Raw genomic sequence first — 24,489 nt, 5'->3', positions numbered from 1 at the left:
AGAACAGATGAGGCAGGAGTTTGAGGGAAGTAGATTTGACAAGAGGGGAGGGAGCCAGAGGGCAAAAGAAAAATAGTGGGGAAAGTGGAAGAGATCATGGGCAGGGGGGGGAGGTGAGGAAGAAAGAAAAAAGCCAGAAGCAGGAGAGAAAAAAGGCACAGAAGGAGAGAGAACTTAATTTGGTCTAAAGTTTTTTAAAATGTCTTTATTCTTTCCAATGGAGCCCATTGTTAAATTTCACGAACAGGTTCCCTTTTGGGGTCCCCCCACCCTTTCTCTTTTTAGTCCGGGTTCCATAAACAGAGACTGAACCTGGCTGCTTAGGATTGCAAGGAATTTAATTTGCAATAGTTAAGAGGAAAGAGGAAAGGAAAGATGGGTTTAGATGGAGAGGACACTCCCAGCATTTCATAAACAATTTTCCCTCTCTTCTTTCTTGGTTCTCTATCCTTTGTCTAATTGTCTACCATCTTGGGAAAATACCATAGAACCATAGGTAAGCCTAAGTTTGGGTTCACTGTAAAGAGATCAGCAAAGCTAAGGAGAGTAAAACCTAAATAGGTAAGAAATTACAAGTTAAGAAAAGGGAGAGATGGACCCAGATCGAGAGAGACAGTGTCAGCCTGGGCTCTGCCTTTTAGCCTTGTCATAAAAACAGTACATGTGAAGTGCCACTTTACCCACAACCTTATTCAGAAAGGAGAAGAGTGTCCTTCTGCCAAACTGCTGAGACGTTTGAGACATAAATAAGAGACCATGGTCCCCAGCCAACATTGCCCCGCAGCTGGGTGAACATGAACCTGACCGGGTTAATAGTACCAGAATTTCATTTAATTGCAGTGGGGAACGGTTACTATTCTGGTTGCTGCCTAGAATAGAAATCAGATTCACAGACTCATTTTTTGTCTATATTCAGTCTAAATTTACTGGGACAAGGGAGTAAGAAGAGCAAGTAACCGTTGCTCTTCTTGGGGTAAGAAGTGTGAAGTGTGAATTAGAAAGTATGAAAGGGGAAAAGAAAGTGATTCATAGGAATGTGGTAAGGGGGACGGAAATGCTAATCAGAGGGAAAATGAAAAAAGGATGTAAGCCTAAATCAGGAAACATGGGAGATAGAGAAGTGAGAAGAATGAGAAAGTATGTGAAAGAAAACAAACGGGGAAAATAATTAATACTTTGTGAAAACTGCAAGCCAGATGTGTATATTGTACCACCCTTGTGATTTAACAAGCTGTGGAACTTTGCTGCATGTTCGCTATATCTTTGCTTAGTTCCTGATTTCCAGAGCCCCATTTCATGCTGCCTGCTGAATTTACAAAGACAGACGACCAAGACCACACACGTATGAGCTTATAACATCGTAGCAGCTGAAGGAGCCTGGAGACAACTAAACATGCCTGCTTCAATCCTTGACCCATATGCACATGCTTGATAGTTGAAGAAGCTTGAAGTCCAGAAACTTTAAGTGACACACCCGTGGAACAGAGGAAGTGCATTCAGAACTCAAACGTAGGACTTCTCATTCTAGGCAGTATTTCATAGCTGGTCTCATCATTGTTTCCTTCCAGATTTCCTCGAATTCATTTTCCCAGCTTCTTTCATGGACTCATTACCTCCTAGTTATGTTGTCTCCTTTGTCATCCTCAGTTTTCGTTTTTTGTTTTTTGGAGCATTTTATCTCTTGTCCCCAAGGTAGTCAGTCAACATATTCACATTCTTGTTGCCATCTGTTTTACACAGTTCAAGACTTTAGCTAGCACCTTTCACCCTGGACTATTCTAATGACTTCCTACCTCTGGCCTCCTCCAGCTCTCTTAGAGATTGCAGTCAGAGTAATCATTCTAAAACATAATACTAATTTTACTAGGTCTATTTTTTGGTGGCTTCTCCTTACCTACCAGACCATACTATCTTAACTCCCTAGCATGGTCCAAGACTTCCATAACCTGGCTCCTGCTTTGCTGTCCAGCTCTATCTCTCACTGTTCCTAAATGGAATATGCCCAGTACTGTCCCATTCGTCGACTTTGCACACATTATACCCTATCTCCATGATATTCTTATTTCCCCTTTCCTGACTCAAAGACTGCCTCCTTCCTTCATAAATCTTTTATGATTTTTCTCTCTTGAACTAAAACTACGTTCACCACTTTTCTCTTAAGGCACCTATAAGATTCCATATATGTTATTTGTGCCCATGTCTTGAGGCCAGGCAGTGTCCTGTTATCTATTTTTTATCTCTCTGCAGTGCTTCAAATAGAATAGATAGGCATCAAATATTTGTTCATTTGAACAAAACTGAGTCTGTGCCAGAAGGCGGGTGAAAGAATCAGTCACATATAGAATGAAAAATATATCAACGTCCTACATTAATTTTAAATTCCCAAGGATTAAATAACTAGTGCTTCCGAATGTATATTATATGCTATTGTACTACTTATATGTTGATGTACTAATTATCTATTAATGTTAAGGCTGCTGCACGATTTATGCTTTCTTTTAGAAAGTAAGAGGAAAATATTTGCCTGTTGGACATCTCCTGAATTTCTATCAATCTACTGTGATTTCTTTTTGAAATCGAATTTGGAGTAGAAATTGATAGGTGAAAATTCTATATACTGCAAAGAAGATTTTGCATTTTTCTTGTAAACTACAATGGCATTTCCCTTCAGCATTCTCTGGTTTAGTACTGAAGACTGGAATATAGGTAAAACCACCTCTCAGTGAAGTGCATCTGGTACTTTTAGACACTAAAGCCTGGTGGGAAGGCCTACAGACAAAAGCCCTATTTATATACAGCTATCCTCTAATTGTTTGCTTTTTTTGGTAGGACTCTTGCAAATGTAACTAAGAATGCCTTGGTCTTGGGTTTTAAAGTAGAAGTATTTTTTTTTCTTTCCATTTAAGTCAATTGCAATGTACTTCTCTCTCTGTTCTTTCCATGATGTTCTTTTATATGCATGACTGGAGCTGCAATATATGCATCACACCCCAACTTAGACAGTAGCTAGAGGTGGTTCACTAGCAAGCAAGGTGATACATATCCACTGGTGTCTATATGACAACTTCTGTGTCAAAAACTTGTTAAAAAGTTAAAAGATCCTGGGGTTTCCTTGGGGGGGGGGGCTCAGTTGGTTAAGCATCTGTCTTCTACTCAGGTCTTGATCTCAGGGTCCTGAGCGGGGAGCCTGCTTCTTCCTCTGCCCCTCCCCCCTCCCTCTATCTCTCTCGTAAATAAATAAAATATTAAAAAAAGAAAAAGAAATTATGAGATCCTGAGTCATGGGAATATGTAAAGAAGCAAAGGCTGAAGATGCAAATAAGAGGAAAGGAGGGGCTACATGATTTTAGAGTTGCCAGGAAATTTAGTTGTAGATCACTGCCCTTCCAAATCAGCAAGGAGAAAAGGTCCTATTGTTTGGGTTCTGCTTGCAGAGCTGGCCTTGGAGTGGTTCAAATCCAGAGAGTTGGATTCAGTACTCTACCAGCACAGAGAAAAGTGCAGTGATGCCTACTACTTGAAAGATAATATGAGGATAGGCTTTGAACAAGAGTTCCTGCACTGTGGGGACTCTCAGAACGGAGCAAAGGGAATGCATCAAAACACCTAGCAAAGGATTCCTTTGCTCTTAACTACTCTGTTCCAGGCCCCAGACGTGACTACTGGATACCAAAGATCACAAAGAAATGTAGTGGGATTCATTCCATACCTGAAGTGACTGAATCAGTTCTCATGCTCCTGGAAAAACAAACAACACAGTTCAAAATTTTGCCAGTGTAACCACAAATATTTCGAAAAGAATGACCAGGTATGAGATAGCTGGCCATTCTCTAAATGCTTTGTAGGTAATAATGAAATATATTTAGCAAGCCTAGGGTATTATATAATAACACATATTAGAGCAAAATTACCTAAATTTCTGTCAGCATGTAAGCTATCCAACCTGTAAGAGCCATAAAAGTGAATCATAACATGTAGTCTATTTTTATTTTATCCATCGCCTGTCACTCAGGCTGTGGGCAGTGCTATCCTACTGCCTCTCCAGTGTATGAAAACTCATTTGGAGCTGAGACTGAGCTAATTGCTGTTGCTCAGGGGTTAATAGAGTCTCTTGTATTGGAAATATAGGCTCTCATAGAGACATGGGAGAAATTCTGGGTGCTTGAAGGTGCCCATCTCTGCTGGCTTCTGCATCACACTCTTTATGGCCCTGAGGGGGCAAGAGTGCTAGGGAATCTTGCAGGCATACAACATGCCCAAGTATTTGCCCAATTAAGTACATTTCTTATAGTTTACTGGATAAAATTGGAGACAAACTGTCAGTTTTTTAGGTCATTTCACTTTTAGAAATGCCTTTGGATAAAGAAGTTTCCTGCATTACTGATTTTTAAAATTAATAACAATAATTAAAACACCTATTTTATTAACCTCATTAGCATGCTAAAACAAACTTCAGTCACTTAATTTTCATCAGATTTTTGTTTCTTGGCTACATTTTCATAATTTTTGGGGTAAGCATTGCAGTTTGAAAAAGAAAGCACTTGGAAAGAATAATTACCCTCAGACAATAAATTCCCAGATAAATGTACAAAGACATAATTATGATTCATTTTAAGGGGTCTGGCAAAAAGAATCCTGGTTGATGTCTACTTCAGGATCTTTCTGCAATAGAGGTTTAAATTAGCAATTTTCTAAGGCGTTTGCAAATAAATGCTAATGTAGCCCTCACTAAATAGATCTGGTGATTTACATGAAAGTTGAGCTTAAAGATAAAAGGTTTTGAAAGACTGAGAAATAGTAAGTAAATCTACTTTAAAAAAATAGGTGCAAATTAAAATGAAGCCTGATGTTATTCTCTTTAAAACAAAGGGAAGAGTTGGAGTAGCACTATTGTCAGGGCATGAGAAGGAATATAAATGCTTCATAAAGTAAATCCTTCACTTTTAAAGGACCTAAAGTGACATTATTGATGTCTCCATAGTCTTTCACTCATCTAGACTGAAATTGCTCGATTTACATTAATAAATCTGAGGGCAAAATATTCAACAAGGTCATCCTTTAATTTTTTTCATTGTCCCAAAGTACACAGTTATAAAATGCCACTGAAATCCATGGTCGTGGACAAGAAAAACAATTAGAACTTACTTATTACTTTCACAGGGTACTGACTTAATCCAGCAAACATCCCAGGAATAAACTGAATTCCATTCTGTTCTTAGATATTAACACCTTTCATTCATAATGAACATTCTCAAATTAGGCTCTAGCTAGTAATTATGTTCCAAATGTAAATATGCAATAAAGAAGAATCCATCCTTGATTAAGATGAGTTTAAGAGGATTGCTTGGAGCCAAAATTTGTTTTTTTCTTTTTCTTTTTCTTTCTCCCCAGTAGAGCCAGTGGATGAATGATACAGGACACTGACAGACCGAAGGGTAGGGCCTTGAAGGTTTTGGGATTTGCTAACCTTCAAGATCCTTTTTATCTTTAAAATTCTGTGATATTTACCATATCCCATCTATAGGTATTGATTTTCTCATTGTTTCTAATAATGATCATAATAGTTAGACTAACAAAACTTTGTACCTATAGAGCAATTTACATCCCAAAAATATAAGTTAGCCTTACAATTTTTAATATTTGAAAAGCTATTACAAGTTAATCTAATGCTCAGAGGATATTTAGAGTACTGAAATGGTGGGTGCACATTACTATGCATAAGTCAAAACCCAAAGAACTGTGCAACATAGTGAACCTTAAACTAGCAACTAAAGTTGATGATAATGTATCAATCTTGTTTATTAATCACAACAAATGTACCACACTAATAATGCAAGGTGTTAATAATAGGGAAAACTGGAGGTGGGGGGAGAGTGAGGAGGTGGCAGAGGGGTGGCTATATAGAGCTCTATGTATTATCTGCTCAATTTTCTGCAAATTGTACTTTTTTAAAAAGTAAAGTCTATTACTTTGTTTATTTATTATTTATTTATTTATTTATTTAGGCACTTCTAAAAGAGGGCACCTGGGTGGCTCAGTCGGTTAAGTGTCTGCCTTTGGCTCAGGGTCCTGGGATCACCCCCACATTGGGCTCCCTGCTCGGTGGAGAGTCTGCTTCTCCCTCTCCCTCTGCTGCTCCTCCCCGCTCATGTTCTCTCTTTCTTGCTCATTCTATCTCAAATAGATGGATGAAATCTTAAAAATAAATAAAAGCTGTAAAGGCTAATCTCATGCTTCAAAACATCTATTATATACAAAAGGACAAGGAAAGAAGAAGGTGAAATGACATTAACAGTTCACTTCATGAGATTTTTAATTGTGGTATTTCTGAAGCCTTAGATAAGGGCAGGTCATAAGATTGGAAACACGAATGAAACAAAACAGAAGGAAGACATCAGAGTGATCAGATCTAATTAGTTATTTAGAATAAATTGCTCAATTGAATGGATTCATTTTTTTATCTTGTTTTTTAGGAAACCTTAGGCTTTTTTGTGAAAGCCAACTCATGCGTAGTAGTGAAATACATTTATTTCCTACTGAGTGGCACCTGTTTCTATCCCTCTCCTTATATTCCTTCTCTGGTCTCTCATTACTTGGACTGATGGTTGATAGTTCTATCTCCCTTCCTTACTCTGTCACCTGTTTTTTTTTTCTTTGTACTTCTTTCTCCTCTAACACATCAGACGTACTAATAACCCTCTGGGTCATTGTTTAGTTCCACAAAAGAATTCAATGGTTGTCACCATCAAGAAATAATAGATCAGTGTTCTGGGGGAAATTATTTCAGCTACTTCTCCACTGTCTATCAGAAGCAAGAAAATTTCTTGAACACTGAACCAATTTTTAAATATTTTTTTCTTTTCTGAATCCAAATTTCTGGGTTCCTGGTCATATAGGAAAAATTCCTGAAGGAGGCTCCCTTGAGTTTGAGCCGGCTATAAAGAGGAATACTTATTTTGGCTCTGGGACCTCAGGAGAAGCCTTCATGAGAGAGCAATGCTTAATAAACTCTCCTTGGTGTCTAGGACTGGCTTATCAAAAGGCATTGGTTCTCAGACTTGAATATACATTAGAACCACTTGGAGGGGGGCAGCCTGCGTGGCCCCGCGGTTTAGCGCCGCCTTCAGCCAGGGGTGTGATCCTGGAGACTGGGGTCGAGTCCTGCCTCGGGCTCCCTGCATGGAACCTGCTTCTCCCTCTGCCTCTCTGTGTGTGTGTGTGTGTGTGTGTGTGTGTGTGTGTGTGTGTGTCTTATGAATAAATAAAATCTTAAAAAAAAAAACCACTTGGAGGTCTATTATAAGCAGAATGCTGGAGTTCAGGATTCAGTAAGATGGGATGGGGCCCAAGAATTTACATTTCTAACAAGTTCCCAGGTGTTGCTGCTAACCAACCACACACTGGCAAAATCACTGGCATAGAAACCCTACATATTAAACAATGCTTTGTTTGGGCAGACAACCAAAAGTAGTGAAATCATTATCCAGATCTACCAACACCTGGAGCGTGTTGGTACTTGGATCTAGAGGCTCTAGAATTTCCAGAAATGTGGCAGTCCAGAAGCTAAAGCTGAGGCAAACATTGCTCTGATTTCAAGGTCTAGTTCTCCTAACGATCACCCATATTCCTTTGCTTTCTTTGATCCTCCCCTTAGCCAGGAAAAAAAGTTAAAAAGAAAGCCAGCTTTGGGTAATTATTTCTCGGTTGCTTAAGATACTTTTGAGTAAGGGTTTGGGGGGGGGTTTCTATGAGATAGAATAGCCAACTTTCCTGTATCTACACAGTTGGTATTGAATGACTAGTGACAACAATAATAATTTTCTGGCCATCTAATATGTCTATTTCTCAGAACCCTACAACATACTCAGTTTGTTTACTGTTTCCATTTCATTCTACTCCTTTAAGGGATCCCCAGAACATAGTTATTATTTGACTTCATCATGCATTCCGTCATTTATTTTAGCAGTAGATTAAAATTACATACAAAACATAGATGGGCCTTGACCCCCGGCAGGAAAATGTTTGAGGTCTATCCAGGACAAATGGCCTGCTGCAATGTTTTTGAGAAGTCTCCAGGAAGAAAGATTCTACAACCTCCAGAAATTAGTTCTATTGTTTATTAATATCTAATCAATGATATTCCCTAGTTGTTTTTATTGATTGGTTGATTGTCTACTATATTGTTTTACTATATAATAAAATTTTCTTTGTATTTAGTTACAATAATTTTCACTTTAAATTCACTTTTTAAATTTAGCCCTTAGATCTGTACTTCCTTGTACACTGAAGATGGTAATTGTCACCTATTACAGTTTTCCTCTTCAGTTGGAATAACTTCAATTTCTTTACTGCATTAAATATATTTAATAAATTTTGTGCTTTCTTCCGCGAGTTCTTTGGGTTCAGTTTTTGGGTAGTATAGTAGAAAGATTACTTCAGGGGTATAGAATCATTTTTCTATAGTATTCATTTTAAAAAAATATTTTATTTATTTATTCATGAGAGACACAGAATGAGAGAGAGGCAAAGACACAGGCAGAATGAGAAGCAGGCTCTATGCAGGGAGCCTGACGTGGGACTCAATCCCGGGTCTCCAGGATCAGGCCCTGGGCTGAAGGCAGCGTTAAACCACTGAGTCACCTGGGCTGCCCTTTCTACAATATTCAATGTAAGTCAAAACTATGTTAGGTTTGTGTTCAATCTAATTGAGAAACTAAACCCCCCTCAATCTCTCCTTTTCTTTCATCCCTCCTCCTTCTCTATTTTAATACTTTTTTTTTTTTTTTTTTTTTTTAGTAATACCAAGTGCCTGACATTGTGAGCTTTCCAATATCAGCTTATTAAATCCCTGCAACAACTCTACATGGTCAGTGTTATTTCCATTTTACAAATGGGGAAACCGAGGCCTAAAAAATTAATTTAACTTGCCCAAGAATGGAGGAAGCAGGATTTGAACCCAGGTTGTCAGACTGCAAAGCTCATTCTCTAGCTGCTATATCTTCTAATTAATGCATGCAACTGATGCCTTCTAGCATCAGTTTTGATTTTAAATTATGCATGTAATCATAATGATTATGAACAATAAAAGTTTAATGGAAACATCTATCAATAGCTACAACAAATATTATTTCCTTTAATCACCAGCTATGCCCAAACACTGGTTTCTTATCATCTTTTTGTAGAAATAAAATACCACTGTATATACATTTTTCAGAATTTTACTTTTCTAGCTTGCAGTTCCTTATTAGTCATATGGGTCTTTTTTTTTTTTAATTTTTATTTATTTATGATAGTCACAGAGAGAGAGAGAGGCAGAGACATAGGCAGAGGGAGAAGCAGGCTCCATGCACCGGGAGCCCAATGTGGGATTCGATCCCGGGTCTCCAGGATCGCGCCCTGGGCCAAAGGCAGGCGTCAAACCGCTGCGCCACCCAGGGATCCCTCATATGGGTCTTTTTACTGAAATTCTCTATTCTTTTTTTCTAATGGGGATCTGATGTTGCACTAAACATACTATTTTCTGGTTAGCTATTCTTCTACTAGTGGTCTTTTGGATTGCTTTCAGGTTTTAACTACAAAACATGTGTTCAATTAAGTTATCTCCCCTTTTGAATTACTTCTTTGACACATGTTTCTGTAAATTAAGTGGTATAATCATTTGTAGTGTGGATTGCCAAATCACTCTGTAGAAAGTTCCCACCATTTATAGTGAGCTCATCAGTGTTACAGTTAACATCTAATTGAAAGCCAACTAGTAATTGCTTAACTTGTATTTCTTTAATTATTAGTGAGAGTGATTCCTCGTTAAGTGTTTGTCTTCTGGCGTAAATTTTCTATTCATAACTTTAAACCATTTGCTAATTGGATCCTTTACAAATTCCCATCAGCTATCTAAATATATGGCAGGTAAAACCACTATAGATTATCTAGTTATTACTCTTTTCCCATTGTGCTGTTACGTATTTATTTACTTAAAATGATTTGGGGGACAGATATTTATAATTGTTACGCAATCAGTGGGCCTGGAACTGTTTCTCAAGAGCTCCACCCTTCCTTTAGATATCTGCCCTTCCCCAGAGAATCAATCTCTGACCATCATAAGATATCCTTCCTCCTCCGCAAATCACTGTCTATTCTTTTACTCTATTTTTGCTTTTATCTTCTTACATTCCAGCTGGCATAATGTATTTTTATTTGTGTATTATCTATGTCCTCCACTAGAATGAAACACCCTATAACGTACAGGGAAACAGCTGTTATCTCTGGTGCCTAGCACATAGTTAGTGCTCAGTAAATATTATTGAATGAATGAATCAACTTTTGCCATTGAAAATTTCTTCTGTTGCTTCAAAGGAGAAATGATCTTTCTTATGCAATTGAGGCAATTCAACTATTCCATTTTATTCCAGTTTATTTGTTTTTGACTTTTCCCATCTGAAATTTTTTTATAGTACAGCATATATGATCAACATATTCTAGAATTTTGCGTTTCTTCATGTTTCTTTTGAACCTCTCAGTTTGAATCTATTTTACTATCTTAATTTCTTTTTTTTTTTTTAAGATTTTATTTATTTATTCATGAGAGACACAGAGAGAGAGGCAGAGACACAGGCAGAGGGAGATACAGGCTCCAGGATCACGCCCTGGCCCGAAGGCAGGGGCTAAACCGCTAAGCCACCCAGGGATCCCCACTATCTTAATTTCTATATCCTAAAATTTTCATTGATGTTTCTGATGGTTATTTAATTATAATATGACTTGAGATTTTATACAAGTGAGTCCCTCTAGACATTTTCCAGTCACAATGATTTCCTTGAGATTCTTATCCCTATTTTTTTCCACATACTTTCTATAATTGTTTAATTTCTATGATATATATACCGTTGAGATAATTGGTACTATATTAAATTTATAAGTTAATTTAGGCCTTGTCATTTCTGTTGTCTTAAATATACCTGTCCAGATAGAGAGCTTAGCTTTCCTTAATCAGATTGTCTTGTTTTTCTGTCATTAGGGTTTTGTAATTCCATATACACAGATTTCTTATCACTCTCATTAAATATTTGATTTTTATTGCTGCTTTTGAATACATTCTTTTTTCAGAGTATTTTGGTTTGTTAATAAAAATCATGGAACAAATGATATTTTGTGAGTTTATTTTATAACCTGTGACTTCCGAAAATTGTTTACAAACTAATATGCTTGATGATTCTCAAATTTTCTAAATATTAATTTCCATTTGCAAAGTGATTTTTAAAAATCTCATAGTTATCCATTGTATTTCTTTATTATAATTACTAGACTCCCTTAAATTATATCATGTAGGAATGTTAATAGGAATATCCTTAATTTGTTCTAAGTTTTAAGTAGCACACTTCTATAATTTCTTCATTAAAAATAATGTTGGCTTTGGTTTGGAGTAAATATTTTTTACTGTGCTAAAGGAAAACTCTTCTACATTTTGTGGATCTTTATCAAGAATATCAGTCTCTCAAATGTATTTAAGGTATCTATGATTTTTTTCTGCTCTTTTAAATAATGACTTCTATTGAAAGTTTCCTTAATTTTATATTAAACTTGCTACATTTTGCCTGCCAAGATTCTATGAATTTAACATTTATTGTCTTAAGTAGGATTAATCTAGAATTTCCTCTCTTGTGTTGTCTTTCAGGTTTTATATTTCAGACAAATTATTTGCTTCAAAAAATTAGGAGAACATAACATAATTTTTCTATATTTAAAAGAAAACTTTACATTAAATAGAGATAATTCTTGGAGTACTAAACCACACTGTCCAGTAAAAGTTACAGCTATGTTTTCTTTCTCTTATGGGAACTATTGGGTAAGTTATTTCTATGTTCTCAAGTGCCAGTTTTGCCTCTTTGTATTTTTGTTAAAGTCATTTATTTAATTTAGGATTACAAAGTTTATTAAAGAAAAGATGTATACAATCTTTCTCAATAACATATTACTTTTGTTTTTATTTTTTATTTTTTTTAAAGATTTTATTTATTTATTCACGAGACACACAGAGAGAGAAGTAGAGGCAGAAACACAGGCAGAGGGAGAAGCAGGCTCCATGCAGGGAGCCCGACAGGGGACTCGATCCTGGGTCTCCAGGATCACATCCTGGGCTGAAGGTGGCGCTAAACCAGTGCTGCCCTACTTTTGTTTTTATTAGTTGATGATGACCTTTTAAATTTCTAATTTTATCATTTAAAAAAATAAGTTGTTGGGCCACCTGGGTGGCTCAGTGGTTGAGTGTCTGCCTTTGGCTCAGGTCGTGATCCCCAGGTCCTGGGATCGAGTCCCACATCAGGGTCTCCCCACAGGCAGCCTGCTTCTTCCTCTGCCTATGTCTCTGCCTCTCTCTGTGTGTTTCTCATGAATAAATTACCAAAAAAAGAAGTTGTCCAGTAGTTTGCCTGTTTTGTCATTCTTTTTGAATAATCAACCAAACTCTGTAGCACTTCAAGTTACTTATAATCATTCTCATTTATTTCTTTTTTTGGTTTGTTTTTGTTTTCCCTTGTTCCTTTTTTATATTCAAAAAGAATTTAGACATAATTCATTACATTCTCTATTTCATTCTTGCTCATGTAAGCATTTAAACTTCTATATGTTTCTCTGGTTTCTTTTTTAGGTATTGAAATGATTGGATTAATTTTTATCTTTGTAGTACAACAGTGCTCTCTCATATTCAGCTTGCACTTGACTATTAAAATTATGAAAATAGAGGCACCTGGTGGCTCAGTCAGTTGGGTGACCAACTCTTGATTTTGGTTCAAGTCATGATCTCAGGGTGGTGAGATTGCGCCCTGAGTCAGGCTCTGCACTCAGCAGGGAGCCTGCTCCAGGATTATCTCTCTTTAAAATAATAAACAAGTATATCTTTAAAAAGAATAAACAGAATTATGAAAATATTTTTTTCAGATTAAGTTATTAGTCGGAAATGTAGAAAAATCATATGAAATATGTAGAGAAGAAAGTGGAGAGAAGTATAAAGATAAAGGCAAGAGTGGCCATAGTCACTCTGGGAGATCAGTGCCTTAACTCCAAAACGTAGATACTCTGACTCTATCCTATCTCTATTCCTCAGGACACACAATTGACACCAGATAGCCTAGAATGTGAACTGAAAGGGATGAGAAATTTAGAGGAAAATAAAAATTAGACAAAGTTAAACCAAATGCCAATAATCAAGAGTTGACTATGGCATCATTCAATTACATTGTTTCTATAACTGAGAATCTTTAGTAACAAATGCTAGAGCTGCAGGGACTTTAACGCCTATATTTATTTTACATTACTTCATGTCTTAGCATCCCCGGCTTTTCCCTGCCTCACATACCTGGATTCTTCAAACTTGAGAGCTGTGTTTTTAAAATCAGTTATCTTTATTTCAGAGGTTCTAGCACTCAACCCTTTGGATGAACTTGTCTCACTTTCTTCTTCTGTCAAGGTAGTACGAAAACATCGTTCACCTTGGAAAGTCAGTGTTACATTTGAGATGGTGACATGTTTTGAGGATTCTTTGAACTCATTCTTACTTTTTGTATCTCGTAGACACCCAGGCTTCAGAATATTTTCCATTTTTTCCTTTGAAAATAATAAACAGCAGCAAATTAGGTAACAGAAAAGCACCACCCAGATATAGATGATTTATGCAGCAAAATATTTATTTTTTCGAAATATTTAATATAGTAATCGTTTCATTTATATCTTCTGAGTGCCACACTGAGTGTGCACAGGCACACTATTGAGGGAATGAGGTTTGGTGAGTGGCCACTGAGGCCACCAGGCAGACGTTGGAGGCTGATAGTCTGGGACCTGACACAGCACATCCAGAAGCTCACCACTGTCAGCTTACACAAGAAAATTAGTACTTAATTATAGCATTTCCTTTTTCTGAATTCTTGGGGAAAGAAAGGTTGTCTAGAAATACCTTGGTACTTACTCCCCGATCTGATGTTGCTCTTAATTTAAGAGTATCTAATAGGTAAGGGGTACCTGGGTGGCTCAGTCAGTTAAGTATCCGATTCTTGCTTTCAGCTCAGGTCATGATTTCAGGGTCATAGGATCAAGCCCCGAGTCAGGCTCTGCACTGGGTGGGGAGTCTGCTTGAAATTCCCTCCCTCTCTCTCCTTTGCTCTCTGCCCTTCCTGCTGCTTACTTATGTATGTACACACACACTCTCTCTCTCAAATAAATAATAAATCTTAAAAGAGTGTCTAATAGGTGACACAAGTTGGGATTTTCACAATAAGACAAAAGAGTTCATTTTTTTCATCAAAAGACTTAGAACCTATACCTAAAACTAATACCACAAAATCTTTCCTGTTCTCTTAACTTCCTGGGTTCTGTTAACAAACCACCTCTCTTAGAAACTCACTGGCTTCCTCAGAATCTGTCTCAGGCCTCTGAGCAATTGATCAGCTGGTCCTAAAGACTTTGTTTCTCTAATATCCCCTCTCACCTGTACATTCCTCCTCCCATTGCCACCTCCTAGTCCACCACCTAGTCCACCACCTCCTCCCATTGCCACCACCTAGTCCATCACCTAGTCTACCACCTCCATCATGTTTTCACTTGAAAATAATACAGTATTCTTCTTCCTTAAAGAAAAAACTTTTTTTCTGTCAATGGAAGTAACACATTTAATATGGAATATTTAGAAGATCCTATAAAGATATAAAGTGAAGGGAGAAAATTATTGCTTGCTTGGGGCCACTAGCCAGAAATAACTACTTCTTTTTTTTTTTTTTTTTCAGAAATAACTACTTCTATGGCACATTTCATTCAGTCTTTTTGTCTATTTGTTTATGTGATATGTGTCTGCTTTGTGATAACATTTTAGTTCTATATCCTACATTGTTCACTTAACAATTTATTAATAGCATTTTTCTCATGTTATTAAGAATTGTGTAAGACTGCTTGAATTTGAAATTATGTTTATTGTAGAAAATAGAAAATGTAGAAAAGTGTAAAGAGAAAAACATTAATTTCCTGTAATCTCACAATCTAGAAATAAATGGCTGTTCAAATATGACTTTTCACCCTCCTACGGCTTGTGAGCATAAAAATGTATTTTTATGTCATAGGGATCATATTCTTCATTTTTCACTCAACTTTTTTCAAACATGAAAGTTTCTCCAAGTAAAGAAAAATTTTCCCAATAATTTTAATACCCATATAGTAGTGTTTCATTTTAACAGATGTTTACTGACTGCCTATGATCTTGCCAGATACTGTGATTGCTCCTGAAAAACATTAATACAGCACCTGCCCTTCATGATTTATGTCAGTTTAGCAATTCCCCTGAAGTGAATATTTAGGTTCCTTCCAAATTTTCATTATTTCATTTTGACAAACATGATATAGATATGGTATAATTAGCATCATTACCACTAAATCCTCATTCTTACTTCTGATTAATTCCTTAAGGAAGATTCCTAGAAATGGAATCACTGAATCGAAAGTGTATAAACATTTTTAGGCTCTTGATTCATAATGATTTCAAGAAAGTTTGGGCCAATTCTTATGCCTGCCATGAATCTATATGAATTCCAAGTTGACCACACCTTGACTATTTTTATTATTCTAATTAACAGTGTTATAGGTTATTTTTTTCTTAGTTTGCATTCCTTTGATTACTAGTGAGGTCAAACTTTCTCCAGTGTATTTATTGGCAGTTTTCTTCTTCTGTAAAATGTCTAACCTTGCCCTTTATGATTTTTCTATTATGGGACCAATGGAGGTTTTCTAGCAGTAGGTCCTCAAACTTAGCTCTTTATCTACAATCCATGTTACCATCAGATTCATCTTTCTAAAAACACAGTTCTTTCATTCCCTTACACAGAGGGCTTTTATGGTTACAGTTTGCCCAAAGAGCAGAGTCCACACTTCTTAATTTGGCATTCAAGGTTTGCAAACAACTTTCCAATCCTATATTTTCCACGTATATTATGCTCCAGCCGAACTGAACTAACCATTCTTGAATATGGCTGTGTTTTTCCACTTTCTAGCCTTTTCTAAAGCTGCTCACTTCTTTTGGCACTTTATTTTTCTATTTCCACCCTCAGTTTTACCCATTGAAATTTCACCCCATCCTATAATATAGTGCATACTTTTATATACATTTAAACACTTAAAATAGTCCTTAAGTGACATTAATAGCCTTGTTTTAGAGATGAGGAGACTCATGTAGCTCAAGTAACTTCAGTGGCTTAGCCAAACAGCTATGTGGGAGGGCAAGAGTCCAACTTGAGTCCAGCTGTGCTGGTCCCAAAGTTCTTTCCATCCCACCATACCTTTTTGATGCTGAGTTAAATTTGACAGGAAGGATGGTCACTGCTTCTTTCAGGATACATCCTACAACTTCTTTATACCAGGGCTTGGGGCTAATATTCCATTATTTTAATTAGGTTACTCAGAGCGCATTCCATAGCATTTTGATAAACAATATCAACGGGCTAACCAAAAAGCATGATCTTGGTTATCATTCTCATTCTTGATTATTAAGGAATAAAATTGTGCCTTGTCACTTACCTTTTCTTCTTGCTTGGCCCTCAGTATATCATCATTTTCAAACACCACTATGACCTCTGAGTTTGGGACATCACAGAGGTCTGTGACTTCTGTAACTTCAGTGACAATATTTATATCTGGGGCCTCTGTGACCTCATTTTCTGGAACATCTGTGACGTCGGTGACATCAGTGACATCGGAGAAATCTGAGAAATCAATGCTTTCTACCGCATGTACAGGGTCTGAGCATGTGTACTCATGTGGGGTCTCTACAGCTGTGAACGCTGCAATATCCATGATGTCCATTGAACCTGTGATGTCTGTGCTATTCGTGATTTCTGAGAGACTTGAGATTTCTGACAGTTTGGAAGCTTTGGCTTTCTCCTCATTCAAGAGAGAGATGAGTTCCACCCATTGACAAAATAGGGTGTCCTGTTTACATGCAGGGGCGCAGAGCTGTAGGTAGTAGGCTCTACCACTCACCAGCTTTACTTTGATGCGCATATTCTCAGCATCATGCACCGAAAGAGTCACAAACTGCAGAGGTAGAAACCTGCAAACACACACGATTGTCATCTGGGGCCTGACTGAAGACCCATCAAAAGGCCTTTCCTTTTACATTGTATAGCAATTTGGAGAGTGAGATTCAGGACAAGGGGCTTGTCTCCCAGACAGGCCTGGGTTGGGGCAGGTTTGGGGTTGGGCAGTACCTTCTGTGGTTACTATGTTCCTGGGTCTGGTCCTTAGCTTTTGAGTATCAAAACTGTGATTTTTAGTATATGTAACCAGCCTCCTGAGGGCCATCTCACTCAAATCATACTCTTCAGACTCTGATGAACTAAAAAAATCAAAGTACCAACTATTTATCATGAGAAGTTGTCCCACTTAGTTCATCCTGCAAAGTTGAGAGAAGTTGAGAGATTGCTCTAGGTCACATTGAAAGTTAGTGGCTTGAGACAAGACCACAGCAAAATCTGATGGAAGCTGAGATGCTGGGGAAGAAAGGGCATGTTCTAGAGAGGCAGTTTATTATGAATCTTCAGTTACTGTTACTTAGGTTTGATTTTTAAAATTTAACTACCTGTTTGACTGCTAGCATGTCATAAGCAAATTTCCCAGACTTTAAGGACACGATTGCCATTTATAGCAGGATACAAGTGAAATGCTCCCTTGGAGCAAATGTCATTGGTGTTTTTATTTTCAGCTTCTCAGGGGTAAAGCATATTTTCTGAGAGATTCTTAACTTCTTCCCTTTGTAACTCACCTGGTGAGCACCAGGTTCTCTGGTGAAGGCGATATCAGGAGACTTTGAAACAGGGGTTCTTTATCTTTCTGGGCTTCAGGTGTCAGATGTGCTAGAAGCATCACATTGGGGGTCTTCTGGGTTTTACTGGAAGAGCAGATGCCTACAGTCACCCAGTTGGCTCGGTTATGAAGGTAAATGGATTCACCTCTCCTGTTAACCTAAGGCAGAGAACAGGAAGAGGAGTTTTCTGCTGAAGTGCATGGCCCCAACAACCTTGCTTACCTGAGCAGTGTAGGAAATAAAGGAGAAATGAAACATGATGGTACATTTGCTCAATCACTTGTTGAGAATTCCTGAAGTTATCACAGTGAATGGACAGACCCCCTGGGCCATGGGGGTTCTATCAGGGATAGTGAACATTAAAAAGTATGTCACTAATTATTACTGCAACAAGTATTACCAGGCATGAATTTAGGGTGCTGTGCTATGAGGCATATGATAGGAGACTTGATTTAAGAGGAGATACAGGCAGTGGTGTATTGGTAAATGTGTAACAACTATTTCTGATATGCATATATTTATTATATATCTTACTGATATAGAAGATGAGTAGCACACAATTTACAAATAACGATATATGCAACTTTCTTTATTTTAAATTCAGTACAGTCAATTGATTCTCACAGAAGTCTTCATTGACCTTTGTCAAACTCTTATATCCATAACCTTAAAAGCATAAATTGTAAAATGTAGTAAAATAATAGGAACAATGAGGTTTGAGTATGTGAGTTTATCGATTTAATTTTCTGTATTCAAAGCTAGACGTGCAAATTTCCTGAACACTTACCAGTCAGCCAGCTCCAGCATACTCCAGACATAGGGTCAGAGAAATCTCCCCCGAGGAAGAGACCTCTAGCTGAGACCTGAATGTGAGACTCCGACAATGTGGGAGTTAAACTGACTGGGTGGACAGGAGAGCTTTTCAGACAGAGGAACAGCATGTGCAAAAATCCCTAAGTCCAAGAATCTTGGCCAGTAAGATCTCTGCCAGTTGGAAGAAAAGAAAACTGGAAAGTGGCTAGACAGGGATGCGAAGGAAGCCAGAGAAGGGCCACATTTGGTTTCTCAGCTAGACATTAACTAAAAAACACAAAAATCACTTAAAAACAAATATACTCGGAAAGAGGTTGTAGCTCACACTATGGACCTACCCAAAGCCATGCCTGATTAACAGAATTCAGCATCCAACCAGTATCTACCCCTTAGGGATGGTGCTCTGGCTCAGGGGTGAAATACTGATGAACCTGGCGATTTCATTCCCTAGCCAGTGCTTGCTTTCAGCAGGGCCATGTGGCCTAGGTCTGGCCAATGAGACACAGCGGGGGCCTCCTGGTGGCTCTGGGAAAGGTTTCCAGTCCTCACAAAAAGTTGCTATGATAAGGGCATCTCTTGTGTTTCTGGCAGCTGTTACTGTCCTGTTGGTATGTCCTATCCTGAGGGGAGCTAACTCGAGGGAGATAGAGCAAAAGAGAGGAACTGGGTCCCTGATGACTCCTTGCAAGTGAGCTGATGTCCTGTGGCTCTTTTACTTTGAGATGCCTATTTGTTTTCGTTTGAACTTGAGTCAGAGACCTGTGGCAACTTGCTGACAAAGGCATACTAACCATGAGAGGTTGTGTATGTTGAAGGGAATAACTTACCCAATTATGATACGGGGCATGCCTGGTCTATAGAGTGCTACCTACCTCCCTTAGTGTTTATTAGAACATGCACTAAAGGTTATTTGAGAAGGATGTAGGAAGAAGTATAAAAAATAAAATAAGATTATTAGTAGGAAAGAAGCACATAGAAGGCAAAGTCATCAAATCATGACTTATCACATGCGTTCTGGGCATTACTAAAACATTAGTTTTCTTTGAGGAGTCACCTCCTGCCTATGGTGTTCTGGAGGTGAGGACGTCTCCCTAGAACCAAGGCATCAGGGCAGAGAACATATTTATGGAAGGCGAAGCATCTATTGTCTTCTCTATCTCTCCTCTGTGGAATCAGCTGAGGAGCTGCTTGAATGGGTGTGTTTTGTGTTAGACTTGGTCGTGGCATTACTGTGGACTTTAGGGGTATGGCCTACAACAGTGAACTCATTTTCCCGTTCCTTGTCTGAATATTTTAATGTTTAATGTTCAGAAGAAAGCAAGAACTGCTATCAAATGCCTTGAAATGTAGTTTCATTCATAATGTAGGGACATTTTTATGAGAAGAAAACTCTCCTCCCTGACAATTTAACAATTATCTTTTACTTTCAGAACTAAGAGCCAAAATTGACTTTAATACCAAGTTGTGTTATTCTTTAAAATGTCTTCTCAATCCAAGAAAGGAGCTATCTGAATGCTTTCCTGTGGCAGGATGTTCTGAATTCACTGTAATCTCTTCATGTCATTTTGGGAAGATTATGATAGAATGACAAACATGGTGGAGTTAGAAAGATTTAGGAGTTAGAACAAACTCTAAGTGAGAGTTTGCTGGGAAAATTTGGAATGAATTTTCCTTTAACATTATCATTATTTTAGGTTGGTTAAAGTTCCAAAATTTTTCCCTTTAATCGTCTCACTCATTCCTTTATCACTTTTAAAATACTCCTCCTCCTAATCTTTTCAATTTGAGAAAATTAATTACTGAAGTTATTGGAACTTAATTCAGGGCTCGCATCTTATTTACCTGGATAAAATTGCTCTCTAAAATGGGAGGAGATACAAAAGGGGCATACTCTCCTCCATCCAACATGTTTTGAAGATCTCCTGGATCTTGGGAGGGTGGCACAGAGATGGCATCTTGCTCATTGTTCCTTGTGGTGGGTTTCCTTTTGTTCCTCTTCATGGTGCTTACAGACAAACATCACAAAGTCAAAGGAATAGGAGCACAATGAACAGATACAGAGAAAATTCATCATCACTTTGCCTCACTTACTCATTAAGTCAACACATTTTATCAACACCTATGATATGCCAGGCACTGCCTGGAACATTGGTGATACATCCGTACAGGATTGGTAGGATCCTTGCCTCCATGCAGCTTATACTCTATAGGAAGGATAATCAACAACAACAACAACAACAACAAAAAGAATACTGGATGATTAGGGCTGCAAAGACTCTAGAAAAGATCCATGTAACAAAAAAATGCCTGGGATGTGGAGCTAGCAATGCTAATTAATTAGGACAAATAGGAAAGGCCTCTCTAGGAGACCATGAAACACATGTACCATATCCCCCAAAAGCAGATCCCTTTTTTTTTTTTTTGTAAGTAGGGTTTAAAAACTATACTAAATTGAGAACATCTTTTCCTGACCATTCACCCTTGCCTAATGCTTAGCTCTTGGCTGAGAGGTAAGTAGTGGATTTCTATCTAACCAATAACTATTGTCTATGTCTTCTACTCTTTTGCTCTGACTCTCTTAGAAACTGCTTCAACAAAGAACAGTGCCTCTGCATCATTGGATTTTACCTTTTATCTACCAGAAAGGACAGAATTCCAAGAAGGGAACAAGGTCTCAGAATGTAATTCTGTTCATATTTTCAAAAGATCACCTCCTTCCCTCTTTACAAATCCCATGCCAGTTAGAGGAGGGGTCCTTAACTGGCAAGCAGCTGCTCCTGTGTTCCACTGCAGGTGTACAGTTCCACCTCAGTTCTTTCTCAGAGGCTCTTTTTTCCCCTTTTGCTCAAGCTAAGGGGTAAGTTATGGACGTGTCTTGTTGCTGTCCCAGTCAGGGTCACAGGATGCAGAGACCACAGCTACCTGACATCCTATGGGCATATGACTCTGGGCACGGGAATTCCCCATCAGACCTTCTGCTGGTGGCAGCTCAATTCCTCCCTTCACCACATCCATGCACGAACACAGGGAAAGTGAAAAGAGTCAGGAAAAGCAAGAAAGTAAAAATAGTCCAGTGAAGCTAAAATGTAAAAAAAAAAAAAAAAAGAGAGAGAGAGAGAGAGAGACAAAAACAAAGAGCATTCAGGAAAAGAGAGAGAGATAAAACCACCACCACCATCCAAAACATAGCGGATGGGAAGTAAGAATAAAATTTGTTTAGTGCTTGATACGAGGCAGGCAGTAAAGACTTTACATGCACTATCTCGTTTAATTCTGAAAATACTGTGAAGTAGCACTACTACGATGCTTATTTTATGCACCATGCAGCTGAGGCTTGGAGAGGGGAAGTAACTTACCCGAGTCCCCACGCCAGGATTCAAACCCTCATAGTCTGACTAGTCTGACTGATTATGCCATTGCCCATGGTTCAATACTGCCTTGAGTGCTCAGAAAGATGGATGTAAGAGTTGGCAAGAGTGAAAGGGGTCAGAACGGGTCAGGACAGTTGGAAAGGAGGAATAGGAGGGAGCACCAAAGAATACAGATGTCCTTCTTCTTCCTATTCCCTTTTATTCCTGAACAGCTTTGTCCTAGATCCAGTAGCTGGAACAAAGAGAGGCAGGAATCTGTACTGGGAAGGGTGAGAAGCTTTAGCTCAGAACCCAAAGGAAGCAAGAAGGTCTGCTGTCAGGTGAAGGGGGATGCAGTATAAGAAATCAGAGTCCAGGAGGCTAAGGAGAGTGTCTAAGCAGGAGAGAAGATGGCAGAAAAGGAAGGTAATTGATTACATATAGGGGAATTGGTCAAATAAAATAGGAAACGATGAGAATATATACTGACATAAATAAATGAATAAATTAAAAGTTTGGTGAAGAACATAGAAATCACATCATTCAAAGTAACTTCTACGAAGATACTTATTAATTTCAAAGGAGGAAAAAGTAATTTTATAGTGAGGAAGTCAGACACCATCACAGTAGAGTGATGAATGAACACTATCAATAATGGGGCAAATCAAAGTGGTGCATCACCTGATAGGATCGAATGAGAAGCACGGAGCATTCTCCTGTGATATCTCTCCCAAAGATGCATGACCCAAATCCAACTATTAGGAAATATCAGACAGATCTAATTTAAGGGATAAATGACAATATATCTGGCCTTTGATCTTAAAAAATGTCAACATAATGAAAGTCAAAGAAATACTAAAAAAACCATTCCAGACTAAAGAAGACTAAAGAGATGTGATAACAACTTCAATCCTGCTTCTGAACTGGATCTGTTAGCTACGAAGCCCATTACTGGGACAACTGGTAAAATTTGAATGAGGTCTCAGGATTAGGCGATGGTATTATGCAATATTCATGTTCTGATTTTGATGGTTAAATTTTGCCTATGTAGGAGAATGTCCTTGATTGTAGGAAACATGAACTAAAGTATTTGGGGGTTATGAGGGATTAGATTGGCAAATTCCTCTTAATAGATTTTGGGGGAAAACTTCTTCTGTACCTGCTATATTTCTGTATGTTTGTGATTATTTTGAAGAAATTAGTGGAAATAACAATAATATAAAGAAAAAGGAAGTAAAAGTTATAGAGGAGAGGAAGACAGATGTGTAAAAGAAGATATAGAGGAGATAGACAGGATCTGAGGGTTAGTGTGCTAAAAGGCTTTAGTCATCTCAGGTTTCCAAGAAAAGAACTTTGCAACAGCAATGGAAGAATCCTCATAGTGGTTGGATGTAGGAGAAGAACACATAAAGCCTCGTTGTCATTTACAGTTTCTCTTCTTCATGACTTATAGCACAAGGCACTTATTTCATCATCACTTTGTTGAAAGACAGTGAAGCAGCCTTAGAGAACCAGAGGACATAGCAAGTGATCAAAGCATCAGTTGGATTCTTTGGGGCCTAAATATATGGAGAATCTCCTGGAACACGACAAGAAATCATTAGAAAAGAGCATTTTTTTAATGAAAGCAAAGTATGATGGTAGAAGAACAAAGTTAGCAAACTTTTGGGTTAGGATGACAAGCAAAATCACAGCAATTGTTCACCCTTCATTTTCCAGAACTGCTGTGATTTCTTACACTTGTGTCTTCAGTTCAGACTTTCTCATTTTGGTTCATGTGCCCCCTCTGGAGATCTAGAAAAGTTGATCACTGTAAGCAGCCTCTTTGGTACACTGAGTTCCCAGATGAGGGGAAGAGGCACAGAAAGCTTGGAAAGTAAGTCAAGAAGGAATGGAGAGAGAATGGAGAAAGGGAAGGAGAAGGTGTGATGAGGTAGAGCTTAATCTGGTCTCATCAGTACACACCAACATATCTTACCTCAACTCAGGGCCAAGCCACAGTCTTCTCTCGGACACAAAGTTCTTAACTCATTTCAGTTTGGGCTTCCTCCTTTTCATGATGAAGTCTTTTGTGAAGGGAACAGAAAGAGAAAACAAAGTGCATGAAGAACGGTACAAATCCTTACTTTTATTTCATTCCCAAGATGTCTGTGCCTTGGAGTTTTTCTAACCAAGCAAGGTGGGTGAAGAGCTCAAAGAGCTGCTGTCTATATTTGAGCTAAGCTGTTGTCAATAATTCTAATCATGGTTTTTTGGGGGGTGGAACCAGACAGTCATGAGATCATAGCTCAGGCTCGGTCTGAAACTGTTAATGGGTAAAATCCAGGGCTCTTAGAGCCAAGAAATATATTTGATAAGGTGACAAATGAAGTAATACAGACTAAAATAACTATTGTAAAATTGGGGGGGGGGATTCATAAGAAGCCTGAGATATTTTCTTCCTGTAAAAAGCCAGAGTAGTCTATATTATTAACTTTCCAGCTGGTGGTAGTT

General features: G+C 38.0%; 2 protein-coding genes across 6 annotated transcripts in view; both read right to left on the bottom strand.

Annotated features, from left to right (window-relative positions):
* The window catches only part of MPP5 (membrane palmitoylated protein 5), a 100,148-nt gene extending 86,684 nt beyond the window's left edge, over positions 1-13,464 (bottom strand). For 2 of the 3 annotated variants that reach the window (XM_038544978.1, XM_038544984.1), the window contains exons 1-2: positions 13,352-13,464; positions 3,710-3,738 (exon numbers count right to left, since the gene is read on the bottom strand). The gene's annotated coding sequence lies outside the window, so the exon portion shown is untranslated. Of the gene's footprint in view, positions 1-3,709; positions 3,739-6,025; positions 6,082-13,351 lie in introns of those variants that run through there. The other variant, XM_038544980.1, reaches the window with a different exon arrangement.
* FAM71D (family with sequence similarity 71 member D) lies at positions 3-20,649 on the bottom strand. 3 transcript variants are annotated; one of them, XM_038544988.1, is made up of 6 exons: positions 20,489-20,649; positions 17,792-17,991; positions 16,549-17,080; positions 13,352-13,599; positions 3,710-3,738; positions 3-1,091 (listed from the first exon to the last, which is right to left on the bottom strand). In XM_038544988.1, the coding sequence occupies exons 1-6, from the start codon at positions 20,645-20,647 to the stop codon at positions 1,027-1,029; spliced, it is 1,233 nt and encodes a 410-aa protein (XP_038400916.1). In that variant the 5' UTR covers positions 20,648-20,649; the 3' UTR covers positions 3-1,026. The 3 variants fall into 3 exon arrangements, with proteins under 3 accessions (XP_038400916.1, XP_038400917.1, XP_038400918.1); XM_038544989.1 differs by lacking the exons at positions 3-1,091; positions 3,710-3,738 and adding an exon at positions 6,112-6,171; XM_038544990.1 differs by lacking the exons at positions 3-1,091; positions 3,710-3,738 and adding an exon at positions 6,136-6,195.
* Positions 20,650-24,489: the final 3,840 nt, after the last annotated feature.

Source organism: Canis lupus, chromosome 8, assembly GCF_011100685.1.
Source record: "Canis lupus familiaris isolate Mischka breed German Shepherd chromosome 8, alternate assembly UU_Cfam_GSD_1.0, whole genome shotgun sequence".
In the NCBI taxonomy this organism is placed as follows: Eukaryota; Metazoa; Chordata; class Mammalia; order Carnivora; family Canidae; genus Canis; species Canis lupus.
This window is presented reverse-complemented; position numbering and strand designations above follow the sequence as displayed.